The 19,395-nt window shown below is 40.9% G+C and overlaps 1 protein-coding gene across 1 annotated transcript; it reads left to right on the top strand.

Moving 5' to 3' along the window:
- Window positions 1-2,800: 2,800 nt before the first annotated feature.
- Window positions 2,801-19,077, top strand: LOC146607793 (pinopsin-like). The gene is made up of 4 exons (XM_085347377.1): window positions 2,801-3,176; window positions 15,807-16,132; window positions 16,539-16,772; window positions 18,622-19,077. Exons 1-4 carry the CDS (start codon window positions 2,801-2,803, stop codon window positions 18,871-18,873), a joined length of 1,188 nt encoding a protein of 395 aa, XP_085203503.1. The 3' UTR covers window positions 18,874-19,077.
- The last annotated feature ends 318 nt before the right edge of the window (window positions 19,078-19,395 follow it).

Here is a 19,395-nt window from a genome sequence, read left to right as displayed (position 1 = left end):
TCATCAGGTTAGAAGATTGGATGCTGGAGGTGCTGACAGCTGTGCTCCCCAGATGGAACTGCTTGGGGAGCTCGGCCATGTTGTTTTCTCCTTCATTGAATTCTCAGAAACGGGATGGATACTTCAGGGAAATGAGGCTCAGTTGGGCATTTGAGTTACTTCTCTGCAGTTCTGGATTCCTCAGACCTGACAAAAACATCCTCTGCCAAGGCCAACATCCTTGGTTATATTTTTAAAGAAAATGATGGGTATTTGGACTTCCTGCTTTTGTGATCCACCTCATCTGAGTAAAATTAGACTGACAGTCACTAAAAACCAAGTTCAATGCATTACAGTGTTTAAAGACTGAGTCAGTCTGGAGGTGGTTTTTTTAAGCTTTTTTTTGGGGGGGGGGGCAACTGCATGTTTATCTCAAGCTTCACAAGTTTATCTCAGTTTATATCTTTTGAAATGCTTATTAAAAGACAAGCAGTTTTTTTTAACACGATTTTACAGTTTGTGTTGTTATTTTACTTTTATTGTGAAAGATTCCAATGTCATAGTTTTTACACAGTCAGTTGTATTTCTAAATAAGCAGCTTTTACATAGTGACTCATGTCTGCCAATCTTTAAAAATGAACAAGAGTTCAGTTTTGCTTTTGGATACAGAGGTCAGGCACACACTGACGTCAGGTCTGCTCCTGCCCATGTTATGTGACCAATATAGGTTACCATGGTGATTTATCCAGGTAAAAAGAGAGCCAGTTTGGTGACACAGAAACTTAACTTTAAGCCTGACATGGCTCGCTACTCCACGAACCTGGCTTCATAGTACACTCCTCTGGACCCTCTATCAATTTTCAGGTGAGTTAAACATCGGCTCATACCTACGCATCACACAAAGTGGACGAGTTCTGATTTCAGAAATCTGAACTGAACCATTTTAAAAACATGGAAAATAAGATTTTAGGATAAAACCTGAAGAAGGAGATTTCCCCTTCATCATCAGCTTGTCTTCTTCAGAGACCACGTGAGTTCTGAGGGACCTGACACGCTTTCCTTTTCATCCTGGGTGATGGCAGAGGACAGAAGAATGTCATCAATCACATGTTTCTCCAGTTTATTGCAATACCAAAACTAGCACATACACCCTTAGTATTATTATTTATTTATTTTTATAAAGCCACATAAGACATTTGAAAATTCAAAATGGCTGTTTATTCTGAAGAAAAGAAAGACGTCCTGAAAACCAACCAGAAGATTCCTTTTTAAATGACTGAAGCGTCAACTTTTATACCTGACAGTAGAGAAGTTGATTGAAAAGGGTTTTCACATGATTTATTTTTTAACTGCAAGTCTGCATGTCAAAGAGCACAAGAACCTCAAAGGGAACTGCCGCTGATGCACCTGTCAGAGTGTGAGAGTTAAAAAGTGTTTAATGTACAGCAAGTTTAACTGTTGTTCTATGAAAACTAACACATTTTACAAGAGAAGTGTTTTAGAGACAGCACACTGCTGAACTCCAGAGCGAGAGAGGAGAGATCTGTTTACAGTCTTAACTTTTATTTCTCAGGACAAAAAAGGAGGGATTTACAGCTAAATAAAAACTGACACGTAACACCAAAAAACAAACTTTAGTTTTAATTTAAGCTGAAAGAAGTTGGGAAGCCAAACCTTCCGAACATCAGGGTGAATACTAATGTCAAACTGGTTACTTACAAACATCAAAGTCATTTAAATCATGCAGCAGATTATGAAATGCTGCTGTCTTCGCTAGTCGGACCATAAAATCTTCATCAGTAAAACTAAGTATTGTTTTTATTTTCATGTATGACACTGGGACTGGGACTCAGTCTGACACTCTCAGTGAGCTTTGGCCCTGCCATACTTGCAGGCAAACACTGCTGCATCTTTATACCTGCGAACACTTTATAGTTTATTTTAGTCAATTTTTAATTCTGTGCTTTAATATTTTTTTCCTTTTGTCAATTTTGTGTTCTGGTTGATATTTTTAGACCCTGTAACACGGCACATACACCGAGCATAAAGTTTTATTTGGTATTCATTACTGCACTGTCATGACATCCTTACATGTTTGACCTGGTAGTTGAACTGTGCGGTGAATCTAAAAAATTAAAGTCATTCAAACCTATTTTGTACCTACATTATAATCAGTCCAGTCCTTTTTGGTTACTTAAATGATCCTGTTAGAGCTGTGATGTCACATGTGTTTCCTGTTGGTCAGCTCTCTCTTGATAAAGACATTTTTACTTTTCTTACATTTTGTTTTTGTTGCTTTTTCCTTTTTATCCTTCATAAATGAAGGATATTCAACAGTCACTCTGCCAAAAACAGATCGCAGTTTCTACCCTGACATGTCCTCTCTCAAAATGAGCTGATATCACTCATGAGAGAAATGTTTGACATGTGTTTAATAGATTATAGACCAACGAGTCATTTACAATGTTTAAATAAGGGCAAAAATGAATTTTTGGCACAACGCCTGCTCTGAGGCAGCTGTTCTCAGGTGTTCTGCCTCCTGTCATTTGAAACACAGTTTCCTCACTCTCTCTCTGTGTGTCGTCACTCCTCTCTCTCCCCTCTGTATTTAAAGTGTGTTTCGCTGTGCTCGGAGCTGTGAGGAGTATTTCTGCTCTTCCTCAGCGGGTCCTCGGACTCCTCCCTGCCCGGGGATTATCAAACAGCCTGATCCGAGCGGGGGTCTTCAGCAGGAGGATGGCGCAGAGCGCAGCGCGGAGGCGCCATGAGAAGCTGAGCTGACTTGGATCCACTCAGAGGAGAGCAGGAGGAGCACAAGGACATGTTCTCGGAGCTGAGCGGCTTCAACCTGACCTCTAACCTCAGCGAGCCTTCCACCGCTCCGGGTCAGGAAGGGGACGAGGAGTGGAGAGACGCACCGCTGGAGCGGCTGTCGCGCGGAGGTCACGTGGTGGTGTCGGTGTGCCTCGGCTCCATCATGGTGTTCGGCTTCCTCAACAACCTGCTGGTGCTGGTGCTGTTCTGCCGCTTCAAGAGCCTGCGGACGCCCGTCAACATGATGCTGCTCAACATCAGCGTCAGCGACATGCTGGTGTGCGCGTGCGGCACCACCCTCAGCTTCGCCTCCAGCCTGCAGCGCCGCTGGCTGTACGGCCGCCGCGGCTGCATGTGGTACGGCTTCGTCAACTCGTGCTTCGGTAAGTGTATGTACCCCTGGAGCCTCAGAGCCCGAGAGGCTCTGTCAGGTTACCGGTCTGAGCTGACCAATCACTGGCTTCATTTAAGAGCAACTTAAGAAAAAGTTTTTCTGTTGAAACAAACAGTTAAACTTAATTTTAAACTTTATTTATAAACAGCAAAAGTGAAAAGATTATGTCAACGTTTCTGCGCTTTATTTTGAAAAGTCTCCAACCAGACTCCCTGCAGCTTTCAGAGGTTTAAGAAGCGGTCCTCTATTTTTTCATGCTGCCGATTTTATTCAGTGTTTACTTACTTTACAGCTTTATTTATTCCATATTTTCTGTGGATCCAGCTGCACTTTATTCGCTTTACATTTGAGCAGTGCACAGGTTTGATCCTGATGTTTTCTTCTCCCACCTGTTGAGTTCTCAGGGGTCACGTGGGCCATGTTTCGTGAAGTGGGTGGAGATGCAGATAAAGTGCAGCTGCCTGCTGCAGATAACAAACCTCTGTCCGAACACGGGACCTCAGGGGACCCACACATGAGCTCTGGTAATGTGATCAGAATCAGCTCTGGGTGGTTTTATTAAATGTAGCACACAACAGAAAATAATCAGACCACAGGAAGTGGACTGTTACCTGCTCTGTTCTCACCTGGGCTCAGTTTGAGCTACATGGAGCTGCAGCTTCAAGACTTGTATAGGCTCAGTTTCACAGACATGGATCAAGGCCAGTCTGGCTGGTTAGTAACTAGGGCTGGGCAAGGCTGGACTGGGACAAAAAATCGGCCCGGGCATTTTGACTAGAGACCGGCCCACCAGGATAAAGATTGAAAATGTGACGTCATTCAGGGGTAAAACCGCAAAGGATTCTGGGAACTTGTGGCAAGAGGTACTAGCGCACGCAGGCTTTCAATTGAACTCAGTTACACAGCGATAAAAAGAAACCCAAAAAATGTCAAGAAGCTGTTGTATTATTAACTGCAATAGCCAGTCGCATGACAGCCACGGAAAGCCGACGGGTAAACAGATCTTTTTTTTTTTTATCGGATTACGTCGTTGAAGAGAAATTTTTTAAGCCATGTTTCCGAAGTAAGAGCCGACGGATGGTCTGGATATACCAAATATAACGTCTCAGAACACTCCAGCTCACATGTTAGTCTGCTCCAAGCATTCCCACAAAGGTCAGAGTTTTGTAGTAGTTAATACGTCGTTTTTCTTAACATAATTGGTGATATAGGTTACAAGCAAGTCTGGCGCTGAACAGAAATTGTCGCGCTATGCTCCTTTATTTATTGTGCATTAATAGTGAATTGTCCTGACACAATATTGCGTTTCGCTTCTGTTATCACCATGGTACATTGACAAAAAACATATACTTTTATTCACAGGGTAAAACAGTTGTTTTGTATCACTAATTGTCCATTGCGATTACAACATACAATATTATTGTCACTGCTACATTTCTGTAATGCTACCAGAAATTATTTCCACTACTAATTAATTACCGTTGAGCTCAAAGGTTATATTAATAAACGGTTAACGAATGTGTATTTATGACGACGATTTGTGAGACTGGTAAACTTACCTTTGTTCGTACGATGGTCTTTCGTTCTACACGGTGCGTTTCAAGGTCCTGCACCCATCCGTCCGTAAACTGTACCTGGGCTTGTTGCAGTGACCTGAAGTTACTAAAAACTTCATGAGTGTATGCACTCACTCCCAGAACCGTATAATTATAAATCTGAGCGTGGTGAAAGTTGGGCAGCACGCTGACGTCTTTTGTCCACTCTGTGTGCTCGTAAAGGTCTGACCCTTTCACTCCGTTGATTTTTTCCTCGTATCTTTTCTTTGTCTTTTCATCGAGTCTGTCTTTGTACGGACCGGCATTGTCCTCCTTTTGTTTTGTACATTCCTTTTTTGTGCGGCAAAGAAAAAACAAGAAGGTATTGGAACCGGAGATTGAACGTTTTGCGGTGCTGCAAATGCTTGCATTTGATGCGGTACTTTGATTGTTTTGCCACTAGTTCCCGGCATGCAATGCGCGAAAATCACGTGATTGCTAAACAAGGGGGCGGGTGCATCCGGCCTCCTCGGCTGTAATTGGTCCAGCCCAGAGTCGATCATGACAAACTGGCCAATCCAACACCTTTCATTATATATACCCTTCCTAAAAAAAAAAAAAAAAAAAAAAAAAATCCATCGGCCCATAAAAACAAAAAATCACCAGCGGCCCACCGGGCAAATGCCCGGTATGCCCGATGGCCAGTCCAGCTATGGGGCTGGGTATCGTCACTGATTTCTAGAATCGATTCGATTCCGATTCACAAGGTCCGATTTGATCCACGATTCGATTCGATTTAAATCTGAGAAATTTTGCCTCAGACAGTCAGAAATATTATAATTCAGATCAGTACATTTACATATTTTTGTATCTATAAAAAGGAAGCTGACACTCGCAAGACTCTATCAAAAGTGTGAGCATCACAGTAGATGCCTTTGTGTCAAAGTAGCTGAAGATAAAACACAGAAAAACATGAAGGTGATTTTCCTGGCCTGGGATTTTATAAAAATATTCTGCAGTACATCAAAAACGAAAGAAAACCATTAATCAACATATGAACATTACCTCTGAAGTTACAGCGGTTTTATTACAGACACAGCTAAGCGTTTTGCATTTTGTATAATTTTAAAAAGTTTACATTTGTTCAGAAGCCTATTGAACAGCAGAAATGAGTCTTTCTTTTCAGAAGTAAGTAAAAGGGAAAAAAAAACAGCGGCCGACAGCGCTGTAAACAACAGTAGACTTGTGCGTAACAAGCAAGTGAATAATGCAGAAAACAGATTTTTAGACGGGAAACTGTTCTTGAAGTATATAGAGAAAGCGAGAGAGAGCGAGAGAGAGCTGTGAATGAAGTGTGATTTTATCATGGTGCAAGCAAAACAGCAAAAGTCAGAGGGAATTCATGACGATGTTTATGTGAAGTGTAGTTTGGATCTTCTTTTGCTGCTGGTTCGGTCAATAATGTTTGGAGAGAGATAAAACCAACAGCTTTAGAATCAGTGTAAAAAGGGCGTAAACACAAAGCGCGGACCCGCCGAAACATTGGAATCAGCGAGCTGTTGGCTTTCAACCCCGACCGTGTCCGTGCCGTCGGGTGAGAAAGGCGACATCTCACTGATTCTGATCCGTCGGCGGGTCCGAGCTTTGCGTTTACATCTTTGTGCAGAATCTGTGTACCTGCTCTCATTTACTGTTTTAGCTTTTCGGTGGTTCTTGAAATTTTGTGAGGTTTAACCTGAGATTCTGGCGTTTCGGGCATTTTAAAAAAATCAATTCAGGATTTTAATGAATCGATATCACGTTATCCAAGCCAGAATCGATTTTAATCGATAAATCGATTATCAAAACCCACCCCTATTAGTAACCTTGGTTGTTGTTAACAAGTACAACAAATTTAGATTGGCATCAGAAAAAAAGAAATAGTTAAAAACAGCAAACAGACAATAACAACAATAATAAATACACACCTGAGGGAATGATTGTGCAGAGTGCAATGACAGTCCTGAAAGTTGTTATCAGTGCAATGCGGGAAGTGGGGGGGGGGGTCAGTTTAAGCAGTACTGGATTTGTCTGTGCCTTTTGCCTGATGGCAATTTTGCAGCTCAATCCAATTCATTTTTTTTATATGGCACCAAATCACAACAGCAGCCACTTTTTCTTTTAAATAAATTATTAATTACTGATAAACTGTTGAGGTATTAAAGACTTCTTGGGTATAGTGAGAAAAAGATTATGATTATTTCCAACTTTTCTTTTGATGAAGCGCCAATTTACCTGTCGCCATGGTGACATCCCCTCTAAAGAGCCTGGACAATATAGCAGCTGGAGGCTCAGTTTATACTTCCAGTTGATCGATATAGTTTCAAATGATGCTGAGGGTTACAGTAAAAAAAAAAGTGACAGGTTGTTTACCAAACAGCAGATCAGGTGCATCAAGTCAAGTAAGGACATAAAACGTGGATGGAGAGGACCCTAACCTACAAGCAGCCACAGAAAAGCTTCATTCAGACAGATATGAAGAAAACCATTTCAAAACAGATCCTGATCCACCCACCCAGCTTCTTAGGTTTTTGTGCATAATGTGATGTGATAGGTTTGTAGCATAAACCCTATTCGCTGGAACGTTGAAGACAATATAATTACACTGCAAAGCAAGACACAAGGTTCTGGTTTACTCATGCATGAGGGAGGTGTCTGGCTGGAGCCAAGTGTCGTCCCACCACTTGACCTCCGTCAGAGACTCTCAGCCAGGCTCCCCATAGCACTCCTTTTATTGTGGTTACATGAATATGCATAGGTTCATTAACATATGACGTCTTACATAGGTATACATGTGAACAAAGAATACTGTGTGTGTGTGTGTGTGTGTGTGTGTGTGTGTGTGTGTGTGTGTGTGTGTGTGTATGTAGGTGTGTGTGTGTGTATGTAGGTCAAGATGTGACCCTGTGAAGCCTCCCTAAAGCTAGTGCCAGGATGTCTGAGTCCATCTAACAAAAGGCTCTTATACTTAAACAGATATACATGTGCTTGCTATACCATAAATCAACAAGAAAAGATAAACTCTCCTAGGGAGTATGTGATTTATACCAAGGACACTCTAGAAGAACGGATGCACTCCCTAACACACAGAGCTGTTACTTTAGGATGAAACATCCTTTCAATCCACCAATGATTATATACACTTCTAAGCATATATGAGTAAATATTTCTAAGCATAAATGACAATCAACAATACAAATCTAACATTTCCCCCCTTTTTGACCTTTATGCTTGAAAAGTTCCCAGTTATGAATACCTCATGTCTGACAGTTTCAATGCAAACATTGTTATATTCAGCATATGTCAAATCACCCTAAATTACTGAAAAAATACACAGTTTAACAAATGTATTAGCAGTTATCTCATTCCTCATTGATCTCATCTCATGGCAAACTGCATCCTACAAGCAAACAAAGAAATTGTTAATTTAATAGTGAAAATAAGAAAGTAACATTTTCAAAAACATCTCAGCTTGGTGATGCTTCCTCCGGGTGTGCAAATCACATGTCTCTCTGCAGGGTGGTTTGAGCTCTGCAGGGCGTCATGAATGTCTCTTCCAGATGTTTCCATCATTGTCCATAGGACCAGAGTCCAAACGTATGTAGAATAAACATTCAAACATACCAGTTGGTTTTGTTGTTTGTCAACATGGGTCTCAGCTATTTCCAAAGCTGCAGACCTCTCAGCACTCTAGTTTTATGGCCTCTCATTACCCCATTCAAGCCTTCGTCCTGCGAGGGGGATATTTATGACTCCTTAATTGTCCACGCTCTGCAGAGAAACACCTCTGTGGAAAGGGTGCAGGGTTGTCTTACTGCTGTTATGATCCCAGCAGCCTTCAGAGTGTCATCGTATGCACAGTACAGTGGCACATTAGGTGATGTTCATAGTAAACTGCTGTCATCACCACCATAGTTTCTGGTTCCTGTGCTTTCACAGAATCATGATGTCATCCTCGAACTCCTTCTGCGCTGTCGGTGGAGCTTGGCACGCTCCTCATCCCTCGAGTTTTCGTGTTCCAACGCTGCTGAAGGTTTAAGGCAGAGCACGTCGTACACCTTAGTTGTCTTCCTCAGCGTCAATATTGAATCTTTCATTTTATTTAAAATCTTGCTGTGGGAAGTCTCCTCTTGATCTCCTGGAAGCTTAGTAGCACAGCTCTCTGTGTCCTGTCTGCTGTGCTGAAGATGATCTCTGATCCTCCTGAAGTCTCTCTCCCATCTTGTGGACGATCCTCTCCTCTATTTTGCAGGCAGTTTCATGGTCCTTGCTGTGGCTCCAAGGTCTGATTTCATGATGGGCCCCAACCAGCTTGATCTTTGACCTCAACCACTGCCTGGGCTGTCCGCTATGCCTGGAATGTTTCTCCTCACTGCTGCACCACTATATTTCAAAAAAACTTCTATTTGGAGAGCATGTCAACAATCATCAAACCACATTCTTTAGTTCAGTGAACTTCACTTATAGGCCATCGAAGCCTCATCTGAACATGGATGCACCACTTGCATAGATTTAATACTTGTAAATAAACAGCTAATCACACAAATCACTGCAACAATAATAGTAAACATTGTTTAATATTAATTCTGGACCCCACCTCTTGACGCATGGACACGCTCATGCGTCAACTCACCAAACCTGGATCCCTGTCTTAAAAACTGGCTCCACCAGGAGCCTGCATACACAAGATCTGGAAATAAAATCAACCTTCACACGTATAAACAATTATATCAAAAGAGTAGTAAGCATTCAGCACGGGCAAGACAAGTGTCATGTGCATGTTTTCTCAAATCATTAAATCACTATCATTACCATAATTCGCCCCAAACATGGATCATCCCATGTGCTCAGTTAACATTAACGTAATCGGTGACTTCTCTTAAGCAAAGTCACTCCACTCACATATTATTATTATGGGCTCAAAGTGGCCAGCAAAGAGCCCATAATAAACTATTCCATAAATACCGCAATCTCTTATTTGTTTTACTCATGTCACTTGTCCGTTTCAGCTGAATCCTCCACAGCATTCTCAAAGAAACAAACATTAGCAATACACATTGACTGTGGGCAGACGGAGGTCAGACACAGGTCAACAGGTTCCAGAGGTGCCATAAAAAAAAGACCATAAAATCAACCCTAGCTGTGGAAAGAATGTCAGTCACATGTAAACCCAGAAATCCTATAGTAGAAAAACATCAACCAGTTGTCCTGGTATAAATCATGTGATCAAACCACATGAAAAACTGTAATGCTGTAGAAAAAAAAAAATGCAATGTTAGCGCTGCGCAGATGTATACAATTTCTCACAGTTTCTTTTACCAATCAGTCAGCTTCCCTTTTTATTTCCATTCATTCATGCTTTCTTTGCTGATAGTGGAATCGATTGTCGCATTTAGTTTCCACTCTCAGCAAAATGACGTCATTTCAAAAAGAAAAAGAACTTTTGATAGGATTACATCGCTGAATCCGGTTTTGGACAGGGACTTTCATTTAATAATTGTCCCAAATGAGTGGCTTTCTCGATCGGTCGCATAGCACTTTCAATTCCCGACGTGCAGATCTGCTTTAAAGAAAAGAAATAAACAAACAAAATCAGTGCCTGTTCAAAAGATAAAAATGAAAAATAACAAATTATCAAACCAAACTTTCAGTGCACTGTAAAAGTATCAAAATAAAAAGGCCTTGTTAAGTCATGACACAAACTCCTCACCTCAGGTAAATCATACCATTAGCATGGTTCATGGCATCATACCATCATACTAATCGGCAGGCTCGACTTCACAACAGAAGAAAAATCATCAGCTAGATTCACTCCAAATCAATCATCAGCTGCACAAAACACAACATAACCCTAATGTCATATTAGCTATGAGTTTAATCACCAAGTCTGTGCTCGTCACTCATTTAGGCCACAGATCTATTCTATTCAATTTTCCTTTTTCCTTCATCATAAAACATGTAACATGTTGTCATGCACTTCACAAAAAACGTTTGTTCTGACGTATTCAGAGTTGTATATCTAGATACAGAATTCACTCGCACATCAAACAGGAAACTCAGTGTTATAGGGTCTCCACTCAACACAACAAACTCCAACACATCTCATTCACTCGTGCTAAAATTCAGTCACCTTTCATTAATCTAAGAACCGATCAACTAAATTGCATATCAGTTATTAACCCACTAAGTTGACAGGACGACAGAAATGCATGTTCAAAATATTATCACAAAAGACAATTTCCCTCATACAGTAAATTACTTGCTGCATCAATCAAGCAGGAAGCTTCTCCCAATTTACCATTTTAACACTAAATTTATTGTCTGATCGCTGGTTAGTCAAACCAGGATTGTTTTCCACAAAAGTTAAATTGTTGTCCTGCAACTTGGACAGTCAATTTTTTTTAGGATAAATTCAGTATTTGATAACAAGTGTCTGCTAAATTGACACTATTTTACACTGATGAAAGATAACAAGCTAATTTTCATTGCATGTGTGTGGAGCTGTATATCCAGCAGAGCATGCAATGTGCTATGAGTTTCACTGGTCTTTACATCACACGAGGTGACTTGGACAAGATAATAAACAGACTCACACACTTAAAATGTTGTCTAATCTTCATAAGCTATTTTGTGTTTGGAATTGTTAGTAGGGTTAATATATGTTCTGTTTTTATGTATCTTCTGAAACAGGTTACCATCGGCAACCACACTGTGTGTTGTTAACCCCTTCTACAAATACCCTCTTTTAATGTGTAACACTTTGTGTATGGTCTTGTGTTATCTCTGGTGGATATTAGCTGCATGTGTGGTGTCACCTTTCCATTTTCTAACAGCACACTTGCATACCTCAGTGCTTGTCCCCTTCCCCCTTTTGTGGTGGTCTGGACACTGTGTCAATCCTCCACTTCCAGGCAGTCGCTTGTCTCCCCGAATTCCTTAACCTAATTTGATTGGCCACACTAAAACAGCAGCCTCAGTCCTCCTCTCCTCCTCTCCTTCTCTCCCACTTTTCAGTCCAATGGCAGTCAGCTTTTTTTCCAGCTTTGTCCCGTGTCTCTCTTTGTCCCACTGTCTCTTTCATTGCCATCTCACTCCAAACATGGCAAATGTCAAACTCAGACAGTCTTCTCAAAAGTCCTTCACACACAGTGAGGTTGCAGCTGGCTGGAAACGCATCTCCATCCATCCAATCTAGATGATGGTTCTTCTCTTTCTGATGCCGTTTGCCCACAGCGCTGCTGGACCTCTCTGCTCAGATTGTCTCTTGGACTCCTGTCCACTGTTAAATGTTCATGCTCGTGCTTCTGAAACTGCACTCGGTGTCTTCAGGGAGAGATTTGTTTCCTTGGATCTTGCTTGTTCAGGATGAGGACGGGAAGCTGCAAAACAATTCAGCCAAAAATTCTGGCTGAGTGTTTCTAATTTTTCTAATGATTTCAACCTATAATTTTCTTACGACTGCTGCCCGTGTAGGATTGATCCAGGTCCGTTCCCCACCTGTAAACGACAGACTGAGAGACTTTCATTATTATCATCACTGCTTAATCATCACACATCTCTCTGTCTGTGTTTGTGTGAACAATCCTTTCTTAAAAGCAGAAAATGACATTGTAGTTGTTTTTCGGCTGATCAACACAAAACCTTTTTCCTATGATTATTTTTCTTCGTCTACAATGTAATTTGTCTCTTTTTCACTCTTTTTTTTTTCCCTTCACAATAGCTTGTGATCTGCAAAATCACTGCTCTCACTCACAATCAAAGGCAATTACTTTTGCACAGTGCACAAAAACACTGTGATGTCAGACACATTCACACTCACTTTTTCATCTACATAAATAAACCATATGGCTGGAGATATGCGCCATGGTGATCCATAGGCATGATCACCAGTTTATTTAATTATTTTTAATCCAACAAAACAAATAAACAAAAACTGATGCTACACACACACGAGTCAAGGTGCAGAAAAACTGCTCATGGAAACGCTGCACACTCTCTGTTTCCCTCTCTTTGAGCAGCTCTCAGACAGCTCTTGATCTGATAATGTGTAGCTTGCTCATCAGCTCAAAAAACAAAAACAAAACTGCAACGCGACATCACACAGTAGTTGCAGCATATTAGTTGTTTTCACAGGCGTGCTGTATATCTCAACAATGGCTCATAATAAGACGACAGTCTTTCACACAGGTCAAGTGCCTCTATGCACTTCATTAGTTTAAATATTTACCTATATCACTTCACCTCACATGTCATTGTACTGAATTTAAGCAACCACAAGCTTAATGTAGATTACTTTTAACAACTATCCACCTCAATTACGTCCATGGTCTGGCACACAGGCTGTTAACATTTTGTGTCAGGAAGGGGTGGGGGGAAAGCCACCCACCAGAGCACAGCTGCTGATGTGGGCTGGCCTTTTCCACACACTCTTCAAGGCTGGTGTGTTTTCTGAAAACTTCTAACATTTGAATCTCTTCCATTTATAAGCCTGCGATTAACCGCACGGCTCAGGTCCGCGTGAAACCCGCGCGACCGCATTCGCGTGCACCCACGCAGCTGTGGAGCCTTCGCTCTCTCTCTTTTATACATAAATACTTTGTGCTGCCAGGAGCAAAGTCCAGCACAAACGTCTTTCTCCCTCTAACTCACTCTTGGTTGCTTAGAAACCATAATAACAACAACAACTGCTGACGTCACACACCACGCGTTCTGCTCCGCACACACTCACACACAACAACAACAACGAGACGACGACAAAAATGACAATAACACAAAATAGGCCTACTCCGGACTCACACCGGACCGCTCGGGACCCTGACCCAGCTGTGGGACGCTCACCCACTCGCGCGACAAAACCCAATGAAGGGACGCTCGGGACACACACCCAGGGCGATTTCAAAACCGGACACACACCGGACGCTTGGGACCCTTGGGCGATTTAACCAAAACTTCTTTTTCGGGACACTAACCCAGTTATCGCTCCACAAAGCAGCGAACTTCTCAACGCCTCACAAAATGGCAGAGACTGCACAACGACACGGTTATAGAGTCGGCCTCTTTAAACTTACTTGGCGTTGCTTAGCGTGTAATATCAGCCTGAATCCTGCCGATCGCCATTTATCGAGGAGAAGGACAGACAGCGAATCCACAGGAACTTCCTGGCTGACGTCAGTCTTTCAGCGTGCCTCTCCCCCCCCCTCGGTGAATGCGATCCCAGGGAGCCGGCATCGAAGGACCAATTAATGATAGGTTTGTAGCATAAACCCTATTCGCTGGAACGTTGAAGACAATATAATTACACTGCAAAGCAAGACACAAGGTTCTGGTTTACTCATGCATGAGGGAGGTGTCTGGCTGGAGCCAAGTGTCGTCCCACCACTTGACCTCCGTCAGAGACTCTCAGCCAGGCTCCCCATAGCACTCCTTTTATTGTGGTTACATGAATATGCATAGGTTCATTAACATATGACGTCTTACATAGGTATACATGTGAACAAAGAATACTGTGTGTGTGTGTGTGTGTGTGTGTGTGTGTGTGTGTGTATGTAGGTGTGTGTGTGTGTATGTAGGTCAAGATGTGACCCTGTGAAGCCTCCCTAAAGCTAGTGCCAGGATGTCTGAGTCCATCTAACAAAAGGCTCTTATACTTAAACAGATATACATGTGCTTGCTATACCATAAATCAACAAGAAAAGATAAACTCTCCTAGGGAGTATGTGATTTATACCAAGGACACTCTAGAAGAACGGATGCACTCCCTAACACACAGAGCTGTTACTTTAGGATGAAACATCCTTTCAATCCACCAATGATTATATACACTTCTAAGCATATATGAGTAAATATTTCTAAGCATAAATGACAATCAACAATACAAATCTAACATGATGTCAACAGTATAACAGGCAGAGGTCACGTCCAAAATCAACAGACCAGAACATTCTCATGCATCGCAGCACACTCTATGAAAACATGTTGCAGTGGAATGAGCTCTTCAACAGCTGGATTGAAAACTATCCAGAATGCTGTATTTGTCCAGAACAGCTGTAAGCTGCTCAGCCTGAACCTTTTCCAAAATCTTAGCAGTAAACAGTAATTTAGAGAAGAGTATGTAGCTGCTAAGAAAAGAAGGGTCAGCTTATTTTTTAAGTGGGTGGATAAGAACATTCTTAAAATAAACAGGAACTTGACCAAAGACCAGTGACGTGTTGATTTTAGTGACCACAGTGGCTGTTAGGCTGAAAGACATTTTTTGAACAAGTATGCTGGTATAATGTTAAGAGAGCAGGAGCCTACTTTCACTGAGACAACTAATTTTACCAGCTCAGGTAAAGGAGGTAAAAAATAACAGGCTGACCTGGGGTAGGAACAGGCACCAAACAGGAAGATGCCAAATATTATGTCTCACATTACAGATTTTTACTACAAAGAAAGAAAGAAAAATAAATATCAAATTTTATGACTGTTTTTTTTAACATTGACCATTGTTCACTGTAAATAGTCTCAGCAGAATTAAGGCAAATCTATTCAAATTACAATTTTTGATGCTAAACATGATTTAGTTACTGCACAGAGCTCAAATGGAGTCAGTACTGAAGATGTGAAAGCTGAAGTAGTGGTGACCCCTCCACACTATCATGATTTGCACTTATCTGCCCCTCTAGACTGAGCGGCAGGTACAGTAAGTGGACTTCCAGGGTAATTCCTTTATTTATGTTGCCTTTAAATTTCTGTCAAGAGTCGGTCATTCCCAGTTCCAAGGCAACATACCAATCTGCTTACTGCTGAAGATCACAGTTTTTATGCAGTATATGTTTTTGAAATGCTGCTCTCTGTGGAATTATCATTCTTATTCTTTGTTTTTACTAAGGTTACTGTAGCCCTGTAGTTATTCTGTTTTTTAATCTGCTCATGGCTGCTGGATTAAACTTGAGCTGGAGTCCATTCATTTTTCTGCATGTTAACGGATGTATTTTCTTTATTTCCAAATTGTAGATGAGTCCTTTTTTTAAGTTAACCTGATCACATCCTGTCTTTGTTCTTAGGCATCGTCTCCCTGATCTCTTTGTCCATCCTGTCCTACGACCGCTACAGCACTCTGATGGTGTACAACAAGCGGTCGGCGGACTACAGAAAACCCCTGCTGGCAGTGGGGGGGTCGTGGCTGTATTCGGTGATATGGACAGTGCCCCCCTTATTGGGCTGGAGTAGTTATGGCCTGGAGGGGGCGGGGATGAGCTGCTCGGTGTCGTGGACTGAGGAGTCATCTCGCTCACATTCATACATTATCTGTCTGTTTGTGTTCTGCCTTGGGCTCCCCGTCCTGATCATGGTGTATTGCTACAGCCGCCTGTTCTATGCCGTCAAACAGGTGGTTCACGTTCACAGATGCTGAACATCTGGCAACTTAATTTATAATTTATATTTTCAATACAATAACGTCAACTAAAAGAGTTTTTAGTAGACATGTGTGTATATATTATATATTTTATATATGTTACATATATTTTTTTCCTTTAATTAAATTTGCATATTTATTTACATTATTCAGTTTATTAATTTATAATTTGCTATTTTAGGTATTTACACTTTTAAAGATATTTTTACTACCTAAATATTACAATATTTGTGCTTTGTTGCTTCTGACAGGGGTTTTTCTGTCTTTATCTTTTATTATTTCTGTATACTTATTTATGTTCTATTTTCGTGTCATGAGATTTTGATGGGACAATTTTGAAAATGTTTTAATGATAAAGTCCCTTCGTCTTGTCTGTCAGGTGGGTCGTATCAGGCGGACAGCAGCTCGTCGGCGAGAGTTTCACATTCTGTTCATGGTCATCACCACGGTGGTGTGTTACCTGATCTGCTGGATGCCATACGGCATTGTTGCCATGATGGCCACCTTTGGCCAGCCAGGACTCATCAGCCCCGTTGCCAGCGTCATCCCTTCAATCCTTGCCAAGACCAGCACCGTCATCAACCCTGTGATCTACATCCTCATGAACAAACAGGTGAGTGCTGGACTGAGCTGTTATCAGGTAGAAACAGGGCTTAAAATACGATTTGTCAGTACGGTAGGTAGGAGCACTGACACACTGATGAGGAAGAAAATAAAAATGCTAATAAATTAAAACATGCACCAAAAAAGTAAGATGAATAAATAATATTTTCTAATTTTTAATGTAGATTTTGTGATTTTTTTTCCAACTTTCATTATATACATATTAAAAAAATGTGTAGGAAAAACTAAACATATATATAAATATAATGAGTAAATGAACATTTTTATGTTCATGTTTTTTTTCTTTTTGAATATTTAATTTAAGTGAGACAGAGAGGTGTGGCAGGATTGTTTTTTAATTTAATCTCAGTGCAAACTACATCAGTATGATGCCTACACACAGACAGAAACACACATGATGTCATTAACAAAGTACATCACAATGTTTTCTTTTTTTTTTCAAAATCGTATATTTATTTAAAACTGTATTTAAAAAATGAACTTTAAATAGCAAATAAATATTCCATACTTTGAACAACCTAGCTCTCTAAAGCAGGGGTGTCAAACTCCAGCCCTGGAGGGCCGGTGTCCTGAAACTTTTACATGTGTCTCTGCTGCAACACACCTGAATAAAATTAGTAGGTCTTTAGCCAGACTATAGAACTTGGCTGCATGCTGAAGTGGCAACCCCTAACTCTACTCTACTCAACTCTACTGAATCAAATGGCTGAATTGCCACCTCAGCATGCAGTCAAGTTCTATAGAATCTTGCTAATGACCTACTATTTGTATTCAGGTGTGTTGCAGGTGGGACACATGGAAAAATTTCCTCGAGGACTGGAGTTTGGCATCCCTGCTCTAAAGGAATAAGAAGGAAAAATAGAAAATAAATTCTTAACATATCTAAAAAACTGAAAAAAAATATATTGGTTGTAAATATTTTAAATATTTTAATTGATTCTACATGTACAAAGATATACAGTTACACCTTAAAGTTTTAATGGAAGATCAAAAAGTAAGACAATTGAAATAAAAAAAAAAACGATGTTGCTTTTTTTGCTTGTTTTTTAATTAAGAACATCTATTCAACTCTTTGTTAACATAAGTATCAGCGAGTCACATGGCAGCAACTCAGTGCATTAAGGCATGTAAACATGGTGAAGACGGCCTGCTGAAATTTAAACTAAGCATTAGAATGAAGGAGAAAGACATTGTGGGAGCCAGATCCAGATACTGCTGCGACTTTCCCACATAATCATCTCTACAGTTTACAGAGAGTAGTCTTTAAAAAAATTTTTTAAAAATCCAGTGAGTGGCAGTTCTCTGGGAGAAAATCCCTTGTTGATGCCAGAGTTCAGAGGAGAATGTCCAGACTGCTTAGAGCAATTAGAAAGGAAACGAGCTCAAATTACCGCTTGTTACTACTAAGGTATGCAGAAGAGCATCTTTGAATGCATTCAGCCATGTCTCAGCGGTTGAGGCTGGTGATGGTGCTACAAGTTGTTTTAGAAAACAAATTAAATTTAATTACACTGATAAGCAAAGAAACATTTGGTTTATTTTGTGAATAGCATGTTTGCTCAGTAAGAGACTATCTGCCTGGAGATAACATCAACATCTGTCTGTTAATGAAGCAGGTATTATCATACAGAGCGAGTTTGGACTGGAGAGCTCACAAACTCCCATTTACATCGTAAAAAATATACTTTCATGGCATATCATTTGGCTAATCAACAAACTTCAGATGAGGTTATTGGGTAAGTGAGGATGGAGCTTAAGACAGAATAGCTGCCAACACTGGCATTGACATATATTATATTAAAACCACTAACAAAAACAAAAACAAATCTCTTTGTCAGTTCTACCGCTGCTTCCTGATCCTGTTCCACTGTAAACACCCACTGACGGAGGATGTACAGTCCTCCATGCCCTCCAAGACCACCATGGTCCAGCTGAACCGGCGCGTGTTGGATGGCAGCCCCGCCGGGCCATCTGGTACCAAACCCATTGTGCAGGAGGTGGAAGGAATCAGCGCTGCAGAATCTGACAAAACCGACCCCGTAGAGCTGCCGCTGCCACCCCTGCCACTGCCTGAAATCTCCTCCTCCTGACAGCCCTAAGCACTGACTGTTCACTGAAAAGTGGGGCCAGCAAATGTCTGTTTTTTGAACCCTTCAACCACCAACATCTCAGCTCATACTCACACCCATACTCATCACTTCTCAGTTTGTATGTGTTTCATTTTTTTTGGGAAACGATGAGGTCATACCCTAGATGCCAACCGTATTCAGCTGCTGTAATTATTGATTTAATAATGTGAGCTAAACTAATCTAACAGAAGAGTTAAATCCTGTTGTCGGATTCAACCGTTGAAATCAGAGGCTCGGTAGAAATCAGATTTTGCTTGTTTGTTTGCAGCCCTCAGACTTTAATGACTAATTTGTGGGTATTTTTCTATGGTCTGTGTCCTGTTGGTGTGTTGGGAATAAAGTGCTGTGCTCTGCTTTGACTCTCTGACTTTAATTTTAGTAGGCTCAATATGAGCGATGATTAGTAGTTCTGATGCATGCATGTCCTTTGATTTATTTATTTATTTTTTGGAAAACTACACAATTTCACTGTCCATAAAGAAG

Source organism: Diplotaxodon limnothrissa, linkage group LG23, assembly GCF_057381915.1.
Source record: "Diplotaxodon limnothrissa isolate DT_005_m linkage group LG23, D_limnothrissa_male_GT1.1, whole genome shotgun sequence".
NCBI classification, from domain to species: domain Eukaryota; kingdom Metazoa; phylum Chordata; class Actinopteri; order Cichliformes; family Cichlidae; genus Diplotaxodon; species Diplotaxodon limnothrissa.
The sequence above is the reverse complement of the archived record's forward strand: the minus strand, read 5'-3'. Positions and strand labels throughout refer to the sequence as shown.

What these genes read in the sequence shown, in the direction of transcription:
- LOC146607793 (XM_085347377.1), top strand. Translation starts at nt 2,801, where the DNA reads ATGTTCTCGGAGCTGAGCGGCTTCAACCTGACCTCTAACCTCAGCGAG. An exon ending in CTTCGTCAACTCGTGCTTCG is followed by an intron (nt 3,177 to 15,806) that starts GTAAGTGTATGT and finishes CTTTGTTCTTAG; the next exon opens with GCATCGTCTCCCTGATCTCT. An exon ending in ACATCCTCATGAACAAACAG is followed by an intron (nt 16,773 to 18,621) that starts GTGAGTGCTGGA and finishes TCTCTTTGTCAG; the next exon opens with TTCTACCGCTGCTTCCTGAT.